Source organism: Engraulis encrasicolus, chromosome 10 (genome assembly GCF_034702125.1).
Source record: "Engraulis encrasicolus isolate BLACKSEA-1 chromosome 10, IST_EnEncr_1.0, whole genome shotgun sequence".
Lineage (NCBI taxonomy): Eukaryota > Metazoa > Chordata > Actinopteri > Clupeiformes > Engraulidae > Engraulis > Engraulis encrasicolus.
In genome coordinates this window covers 33,165,879-33,175,878 of record NC_085866.1, presented here as the reverse complement: position 1 = coordinate 33,175,878, position 10,000 = coordinate 33,165,879, and the positions used below count along the sequence as shown (strand labels likewise).

General features: G+C 45.1%; 1 protein-coding gene across 1 annotated transcript in view; it reads left to right on the top strand.

Annotated features, from left to right (window-relative positions):
- slc9a8 (solute carrier family 9 member 8) overlaps positions 1-10,000 on the top strand; it is a 63,142-nt gene that overhangs the window by 43,013 nt on the left and 10,129 nt on the right. The window contains exon 14 of the mRNA XM_063208662.1: positions 9,410-9,630. Coding sequence (XP_063064732.1) covers positions 9,410-9,630 — 221 coding nt within the window. The remainder of the gene's footprint in view (positions 1-9,409; positions 9,631-10,000) is intronic.

The window sequence follows — 10,000 nt, the reverse complement described above, 5'->3', positions numbered from 1 at the left end:
GAGCGTTTGCTTTTTTGTACACGTCTCAGGAGTCCTGCAGCTCCTCTGCAGGCTACTTTTGATTACCTTCATCCTTGTGTTGCTCCACACGCCATTTGGAAGTTCAAAAAGCCTTTCATTTTACCACTATCACAAGACAAGACACACATAGCCTTTCATATCGCTGATGCGATGAGGCCCACACAACTGTCTGTGAGGTCTGCCCTGGAGTGACTAGTGGCTGATGACCTGGCCCTTTGTAGTCTATAGTGAAGGGATGGATGGGGATGTTGTACTAGCCCATGCCCTCACCACTACTGTCTACCTCACTTCCTCTCTGTCTGAAGGGGGAGAGTTTGTCAATGAGGAGGCCTCTGGCAAAAAAAACAAAAAACAGATTTAATTCACTTTGTGATGCTGTGGTGGTGTAATGAGCCCTTGCTTTCATGTGTCTGCCGTATGAAGCATGAAAACAGAATATTTGCCTCAGAATATTTGTCTCTTTACATGTAGAGTCTCCTCCAAAAGCCTTGTAACAGAAATTTCCTTGTTTTTGTTGTTGACTGAAGACGTTTGGGTTTAGCCCAAAAGATGGGTAAGACACAAGTGTTTTTGATTTGGCTTTGATTTCTTGCTAAAATGATGTGTGATATGTGATACAACTCAGTACATACCACCCTTTCTTTGAACCCATCACATTTTGCCTGCCAATTAATGTACAAATGCATCCAAACTAATTGGAAGGATTTTAGTCATGCAGCAGGAAAATGGGGTAAAATACGCTGGCAACAAAATGTAAGACTTAATCAGTGGGGTAAATAATCATAGTAATAACTAGAAGCACTCAGAGAGCACAGACTTCCGCCAAGGAAGCTGCTTGATAGAACATGACTATGTTACACCCCAAGTCTTTCTGCCTTCTTTTTGTGGAGTCCCCGCAATTTCTGGTCACTAGGGGCGTCTATAGGCCAGCAATGGTGAAGCATCTTTTAAAAAGTCCTGGTTCCGGTTCCTGATCCGGATCACCACCAGAATTGAATCACTTGTTCCTTGGGTTATTACTAACAACTCCACAAAGTCAAAGTTTCGTCCAAATCAGTTGATTATTTTTTTGAGTTATCCTGCTGACAGAATCTTTTAAAAAGTCCTGGCTCCGGTTCGTGATCCGGATCATCACCAGAATTTAATCACTTGTTCCTGGGGTCATTATCAACAACTCTTCAAAGTTTCGTCCAAATCAGTTGATTAGTTTGTGAGTTATGCTGCTGACAAATAGACAAACAAACAAACAGACAAACCAACGCGACCGAAAACACTACCTCCTTGGCGGAGGTAATAACAACAACTTGGTTTTTATAGCACCTTTCATTTGACCCAGAGGCTAGGGAATTGAGGAGAGGAGACGGTGGGTTAAGGACCATATGCCTAAGTTAATAAATATGATTTGAGATGCTTTTTGAATGTAGTGCGGGGGCTTGGCAGGTATAAAGAGGTAGACTGTTCAAAGCAAAAGGTTTAACTTGCCTTCACAACCACTTGAGTATACATATCGCCTCCTGAAGAAGAGAGTGAAGGGAGGAGGCCTAAACTGTCAAAACAAACAAGAACTGAAAAAAGCTACATTAAAAGCCACATTAGCATCACAAAAGAAGAACACAGCATATGCATGGATAGCAGTCTTGAAGTTGTTTCAAACAAGGGTTATGCCACTAAATATTACATTTTATTTCCCTTTTTATCTGTTGAAGTACTTTCACTCACCTAAAAATGCTGTAGCGTAATAAAAATGGTGATGAATCATTTTTATCGTCCCCCCCCCCTCAGCACATCCAGAAATAAATACCAGGAAATAAAGGCTGACATTCTGAACTTTTGTTCCACGCTCATCTTTAGATCTCAAACCCAGATGTCTTCATTGGACAACAAAAACAAGAAAGATTAGCTTGCCATTCCAAAAGCTTTGTAGGGACCTGTATTTCACTAGGTTTCATGTATACTTCCGTATCTTGGAATAATGTTTATATGGTGTGCCAAAGGCAAATATACGCTCTGCTTTGAACAACAGTAATGTAACAAGCTGCTTTAGGAGTGTTAGTGCCGGTTTTTTTTGCAATTGCAAAAGTGTTTCAGGCATTTAAGTGAATTTGTGTACATTTACCTCTGAAGTGTACTATGGGAAAGAAGCACAAGGTGGCAGTGTTGAGGTGATATTAGTGGACAAGTGACTTTACTGTCACCCTCGCTGACGATCGGAGGAGCCATTGACCTGGGAGGCAGGGGGAAAAGATGTAACTGGATCTGGAATATTATTCATCATTTTAGAGTAAAACCTATTTCAGCTTCATAAAACCTGATTTTAAAGATAATGTCCCTACAGTGTGTGTGTGTGTGTGTGTGTGTGTGTGTGTGTGTGTGTGTGTGTGTGTGTGTGTGTGTGTGTGTGTGTGTGTGTGTGTGTGTGTCTGTGTCTGTGTCTGTGTCTGTGTGTGTCTGTGTGTGTGTGTGTGTGTGTGTGTGTCTGTGTGTCTGTGTGTCTGTGTGTCGCTTGTGTCTGTCTGCCAGTCAGAATTAGAACTGAATAATTGTTTTAATTCTGTGACCCAGTACAATCCGATTACACAGGCATATATAGATCACTTGGCACTACTCCATTCCCTGCTCCACAGGCTCTCTGTCACATTACCTCTACTACCTAATTCTCTGATTTCCTTTTTCATTTGCACACGCACCGCACTCCTCACACACCTTCTGTAAATCAACTCGGTAATGACTCCCCGTCCAATGACGTCCACCATCATTATCGCACATTATGAGGCTACAGGAAGCAGAGAGGACCATTTGGCCTCCAGTAGTGGATTTGCTCTGCTCTTCCTCTGGCTGGATATTGATTCTTCCTGTTCCCTGGCTGCCCCAATGTCTCCTACACTCTCTCTCTCTCTCTCTCTCTCTCTCTCTCTGTCTCTCTCTCTCTCTCTCTCTCTCTCTCTCTCTCTCTCTCTGTCTCTCTCTCTCTCTCTCTCTCTCTCTCTCACTCTCTCACTCTCTCTCTCTCTCTCTCTCTCTCTCTCTCTCTCTCGCACTCTCTCTCTCTCTCTCTCTCTCTCTCTCTCTCTCACTCACTCACTCACTCACTCACTCACTCACTCACTCACTCACTCACTCACTCACTCACTCACTCTCTCTCACTCTCACTCTCTCTCTGTCTCTCTGTCTCTGTCTAAACTGACCTGACCCTTTACCCTTAGGCGGAAATAGATTGCCCCTACTTAGCCCTTTTTCCTCCTCTCTCACCCTTTTTTTAATGTGTAATACCCATGTTCTTGTTCTAAGCATCCCGCGGGGCTTCCCTTTTATCTTCAGTGCGGTTTTCTTTGCTGCTAGTACAGTGCTGTCCAAGGGTTATGTGTCAGGTGTTCTCGACAGAAGAAGAATGCAGTGCAAGGAGGCAGAACAATGAACCCCATCAGAAACAATCATCGATCAATCAAGATTATATTGATTATATTATCGTCATTGTTGTCGTCATCAGTCAGTCGATCATCTGTGCAGTCTTTGACGTAAGATGTGATGTAGACTCACGCACTCGCGCGCACACACACACACACACACACACACACACACACACACACACACACACACACACACACACACACACACACACACACACACACACACACACACACACACACACACACACACACACACACACACACACACAGACACACAGACATGCATCAGTGGACAATGCGTTTGTGTGTGATATTTTTACCAGTAAGTATAAAAAAGACTGTCAACACTACTCAGTAGAAGACCACAACATTGATTGATGACTTCATAGTTGATGCCCTTTGTACCTGCCGTGCCTATAGAGAGCTGTGCAGTGCTGTTTGCCCACTGGCCTGTCTTCTTCTCAGCAGGGGCACCATCTGCTTTCTTTGGCCAGCCTGCCCCATTTGTAACTTCAGTATCCCCAGTGGTTGAACTGGCCTTTATAAGAAGAAGGAGGAGGAACCCTTCTTTTTTTCTTTTTTTCTTTTTTCCCGCTAACATCGGTCAGTAGCGGACTGCATTGTATTACTATAAATGCCGCAGTAGAGAGTGCTCTACCCTGCCCTGCTGCGGCTGACTGTATTGTCAAGGTGAGGAGGAAGAGCAGAGTGCACGACGTCTACAATGTAAATGTTTCAGTGTTAATTCAACACACAGAGAGAGTAAAACCAATCAGAAGAATGTTAAATTTCTCACCAAAAGTGTTGTGTCAAGTCAACATCACAAAATGTGTTTGGTTATGGTTAGACTGTACTCAGCAGGGCTCTGCCCTCTCGGTGAAGATCTGTGTTGTGTTTCTCAAATGCATAGTTGTTAGATAGTTAGCAACTTGCATAGTTGAGTTGCCGATGTGAAATTGCTTTGCAAATAATGAAGTAGATAACATACAGTAATTAGCAAGTCCAGTTTCAAGAAATGCATCCCTGCTCCGGATGGTTGTATTGCCAACGCTGAGAAGGCAGAAATGAGCTCCAGACTTCACTTAAGCCCAATTCCAACTCTGCCTTCATCCCTTCCTACCAGTGGCGTGCACAGACGTTTTGGGGGACACGTGCTCAAGGGGGAGTGGGGGGGCATGGGGAACTTCCGGCTGCCTTTCTAGGCTATAGCATCTATATATTATATCAGGGCATTATTATCACACAGTTTTGATCAGGAAACATTTGTAGTTGATAATGTCGACATACGGTAGACTACAGTACATTAGGATAAATGGACAAGGGAAGGTGCTTTAGCACCACCTCGTCACCATCTTTGCATGCCTATGCCTCCTACACATTAAATGTTGCAGTGTTCATTCAACACTCAGAGTTGAACCAAATAACAGAGTGTTAAATTTAATTCTACAATTGTTGAATCAACTGTACTAAATGTGCTGTGTAAGGTCAGACTTTGCTCAGTAGGTGTCGGCTCTCTCTCTCAGAGAAGATTCTGAGATTCTGTTTTTACAGTGAAGCTGAAATGGGATCTGAAGGAAGATTTCCGTTTGGGCAATTAAATCTGTGCTGTGATCAGCTGGGTTCACTCAATGTGTTACATAATGCGATCATCAGTCGCATTTCTTATCTGTTTTCATCTTGACGTGTGTGTTGGATGTTGAAGTGTGTGCGCCATTGTGTGTGTGTGTGTGTGTGTGTGTGCCTGTGTGAGCGTGTGCATGCGTGCGTCTGTGTACTGAAGAGGGGACCCCCTCCTGTGCTTTCTATTTGCATGTTGGAGAGCTGCATAATGATATGGGCATGGGTCACTGCTTTCAAAGTGTGCCCAGCATTTCAAGTATTTGTCCCATGTTTGATGTATTTGCTATATAACATTATTATAGTTGATGACGCTGACCTAATTGGCCTGGCACGTACATACAGTAGCTTGCTGTTATGATGCTTTGATTAAATTCTACATGCTCTGTATTTGGTGATGAGTTATCTGATGTGGGGCTTAATTCAGAAGGGCACTGTACATTTGTAATTGTACCCTTCTGTACTGCACAATTTTTTCCAACAGTAACTATTAAAAAAACAATTAGAATCAATTTTTGTCATCAACAGTTTCAACAGGAATTTTATAGCATGTAAAAGCTCTGCAAGCTCTTTATCTCAAATTATTCACGGGAAAAAATAAAAATTAAACTTTCCCTTTGAGTCTCTCATTCCTTCGAAAACTGTCTCCCTCATACACGCTCATTCTCTCTCTCTCTCACACACACACACACACACACACACACACACACACACACACACACACACACACACACACACACACACACACACACACACACACACACACACACACACACACATACACATACACATACACACACACACTTGTTTTACACACACACACACACACACACACACACACACACACACACACACACACACACACACACACACACACACACACACACACACACATACACATACACACACACACACTTGTTTTTAAGTCTTTTTCTCGTGATTAATTCTGCCCTTTGGTCCTCTCCTCCTCTTTCATGTCCTACTCTGTGTATTCATCTTCCTCATACTCCCCCATGGCATCTTCTCTGTTCAAATGCTTTGTTCTGTGTGTGTGTCTGTGTGTGTGTCTGTGTGTCTGTGTGTCTGTGTGTGTGTGTGTGTGTCTGTGTGTATTTGCGTGTTAGTGCACGTGCACTAACTCTCTCTCTCTCTCTCTCTCTCTCTCTCTCTCTCTCTCTCTCTCTCTCTCTCTCTCTCTCTCTCTCTCTCTCTCTCTCTCTGTCTCCACTGTACAAATTTGACTCAGACTCAAATCTGTTCAGTTGCTGGTTCTCAGGTCTCTTGGTTCTTCCATTCCCTCATTTACTTTCGGGTCCTCACTACTCTGTCACATGCCATACCCATCTGTTCCCTGTCTTTTTATTCTCATCTCCCAACTGTCCCTCTTCTCCCCATCATTTCCCCTCTCTCTCAGGTACGGCACTCTGACTGCTTGTCTCCCTTTATATTGTCGTCATGTTGTTGTCATGTTTTTCGCTGTCCCAGATTTGACCCCCTGGTTTGTTCAGTCCCCATTCTCCTCCTGTCTGCCTGCACAAAGCCATCCCCTGTGCCCCTGAGCATATGTTCACTCTCGCTTTGTTCTAATAAGAAATTGGGCCGGAGGACTCCAAAGTATACCGTAGCTCCCCAATTCCTCGACTCCGTGAGGCAGCCTGTCACAGCCAACCTCTCCCTGCTAGAGTACTTTGATAACGGAGTGTAATTTTGAGCTGTGGGTCTAGGGCTCCCCCCTTGCATGCAGGGTTTTAAGCTCCATTACTTCACAGAGCCCCCCCCCTCCTCTCATTACCAAGGTATTCCATTCCATTTTCCATAGCGCCACATTCTCTGTTCTGTCCTCTCCTTGGTCTTTTGCAGTCCTATCTGTTACACTTATCAGTTAAACTACTACTCCTATGTTTCTTACCATCTGAACTCCAACCTGACCAATGGGTTCGACTTTATCACACTGCCAGAAGTTCTCCATTCTTGCTCCAACCCCTTAACTCTTGGCTCTCTCCCAGGTCCGTATGGGCCTGGAGCCCATTGAGAAGAGGCAGTGAAGTTGCTGTCTGCTGTGAAGAGCCATACCGTGTGCTCTCAGAGCATATGTTCGCTCTCTTTTTGTTCTAATGTTAAATTGGGCTGGAGTAGAGCAGCGGTTCCCAATTTTTTTCCCTGTGCACCCCCTCGTACATTTCAATGTGGTTTGCGCTCCCCCTAAGCAAATATTTTGGTTTGCTGATGGCCACGCAAGCATGGATTCACTGCACATTCACTGCACATTATGCACGCACCCCCTTAAGGCAGGCACCCCAGTTTGGGAAACCCTGCTAAACTCGGGTGCGTGCACGGCCTGCCATAAGGGGGTGCGTGGGCTGAATAGAGCAATTATGGTGGATATGTGAGTTTTTATCCATCATTGATGAACATTAAGTAGTTTTTAATTGTATGGTGAATTGTATGCTGGAAGGGTCCATCTGAAGTGTAGTTTAACTCCTAGACTATTGGAAAAGAGGATTCCCCAAAACGACTGTGCATAACGTGCAGTGAATCCATGCTTGCGTGGCCTTCAGCACACCAAAATATTTGCTTACGGGGTGCGCAAACCACATTGAAATGTTCAAGGGGGTGCGCAGGGAAAAAACTTTGGGAACCGCAGCCCTAGAGCATAGAATGCTCCCTATCCCCACCTCAGCAATGCAGGCTGTCAGAGCCAACCTCTCCCTGCTAGACTACTTACAATAACATAATGGAGAAAAATATTGAACTGTGAATTTAGAAGGGCTTTCCTTTGGAAGCACAGCTCTTGGCTCCATCACTCCACTGTGCCCCCCTGGCGGCCATTTATTTCACAAGGTCTTCCTCTCCTTTTTACAATACTCCATTAACTCCATGCTCTCTTTTCTGTCCTCCTCGAGGCATATGCAATCCCACCCTATCTGTTATAGTACTTCTCCACTGTTTCTTACCATATGAACTCCAAGCTGGCCACTGGGCTCTGACTTTATCAACCTGCCAGAAGTTCTTCCTTTTTCTTCCTACCACTTAACTCTTGGCTCTCTCCCAGGTCTGGGGGGGGGGGTCATCCCTATGCCCTGACCAGAGAGACTGGAGAAGGATATATTCTCTTAGAGTCTCTGCCCTGACCCTCTGTCTGGGCCTGGAGCCCACTGGGAGTAGGCAGTTATAGGAAGTTGCTGTCTACCTGCATATAGCTGCAGTATGTGTGAATATGTGTGTGTTATGTATGTTTTTTTGAGGACCCTCTCGAAAACGAGATTTTTAATCTCAAAAGGCTATCCTCCAATAAAGAAATTTGAAATATAGGCATCATGCATGCTCACTCACTTTGTTCAAATAATAAAGTGGGCCAGAATACTCCAGACCACCCCGACCATACAGCCTGCTGGTGTTTCTTCTGCATCTCACAACATCAATGCTGCCCTGAAACCTGCATTTTCCCTCTCACCCTGTCAAAAGTTCTCTACCTAATTCCTTGACAATACAGCCTGCCAAATCCAACCTGTCATTGCTAGAATACTTACAAATGAAAGTATTCAACAGTTTAAGTTTAGAAACTCCTTACAAAGGCATTGTTAACCACTGGTTCTAAGCGTGATTACTCCACCTTGTCTCTCTGGCTGTCTTTTCATTCCCAAGGACTTCCTCTCCTCTTTCTTCAGCCATTTACCTTTTTGTTCTCTCCCCTTGTCCTCCACCCAGTGTCTGTGCAGTGCCACCCCCTGTGCAATGACCTTGAACCCATTGAGAAGAGCGGCTAAGTTTTTTTGTCTACCTGCATAGAGGCATCCCTGCCTAAGCTTTCAACATAGTGTATTTTCTATGTTCAGTATCTCTATTTAAGTCCTGTAGTTTCTCTCCCTTTGCTTCTCTAAACCCGAGGCCTGGATGGGGCCATCCCCTACTACACCACGAGCCTCCATCTGGGCTTTCTTTATTGTGTGCCGTAACAATATCTTTACTTCTCACCTCACATTTTCAAAAGTTCTCTAATCTTTACCTCTTGGTTCTCTCCCTTTGTTTCTCCAAACCCCAGGCCTGCTTGGGGCCACCCCCTACATCCTGAGCCTGCATCTGGGCCTGCCCTCTTTGCTATGTTTTAATGTAATGTAATATTATGTAATGTAATATTATATAATGTAATGTAATGTCACATGACGTAAAGTAAAGTAAAGTCATTTCTTGTTTCTCTCCCCCTGTGTCTGCAAACCCCAGGGCTGCTTGGGGCCATCCCCTACTACACCCTGAACCTGCATCTGGGCCTTCTTTATTGCATTGCCTTTTTGCAATGTTTTTAAAAATGTCTTAAGTTCTGTATTTACATCTCTGTACCCTCCCCCTGTGTCTGCAAATCCCAGGCCTGCGCGGGGCTATCCCCTACGCCCTGAGCCTCCACCTGGGCCTGGAGCCCATCGAGAAGAGGCAGCTGATCGGCACCACCACCATCGTCATCGTGCTCTTCACCATCCTGCTGATGGGCGGCGGCACCATGCCCCTCATCCGCATCATGGACATCGAGGAGAGCCAGTCGCGACGCAGGAATAAGAAGGACATCAACCTCAGCAAGACTGAGAAGATGGTGAGTTGGCCTGTCACGTGAAGTGAAGTGAAAAAGTGAAAGCCCATTGGGAAACTCCAACTCCCATTGTCATTGTGACACAGCACTCCACAGCACACAAGTGAACACTGCACACAACAAAATTGCATTTATGCCTCACCCGTGCAAGGGGGCAGCCCTCAGTGGCGCCCCATGGGGAGCAGTGCGGTGGGACGGTACCATGCTCAGGGTACCTCAGTCATGGAGGAGGATGGGGGAGAGCACTGGTTGATTACTCCCCCCACCAACCTAGCGCGTCGGGAGTCGAACCGGCAACCTCTGGGATGCAAGTCTGACGCCCTAACCGCTCACCCATGACTGCCCATACGTGTGCAGGATTATGGTGTGAGTG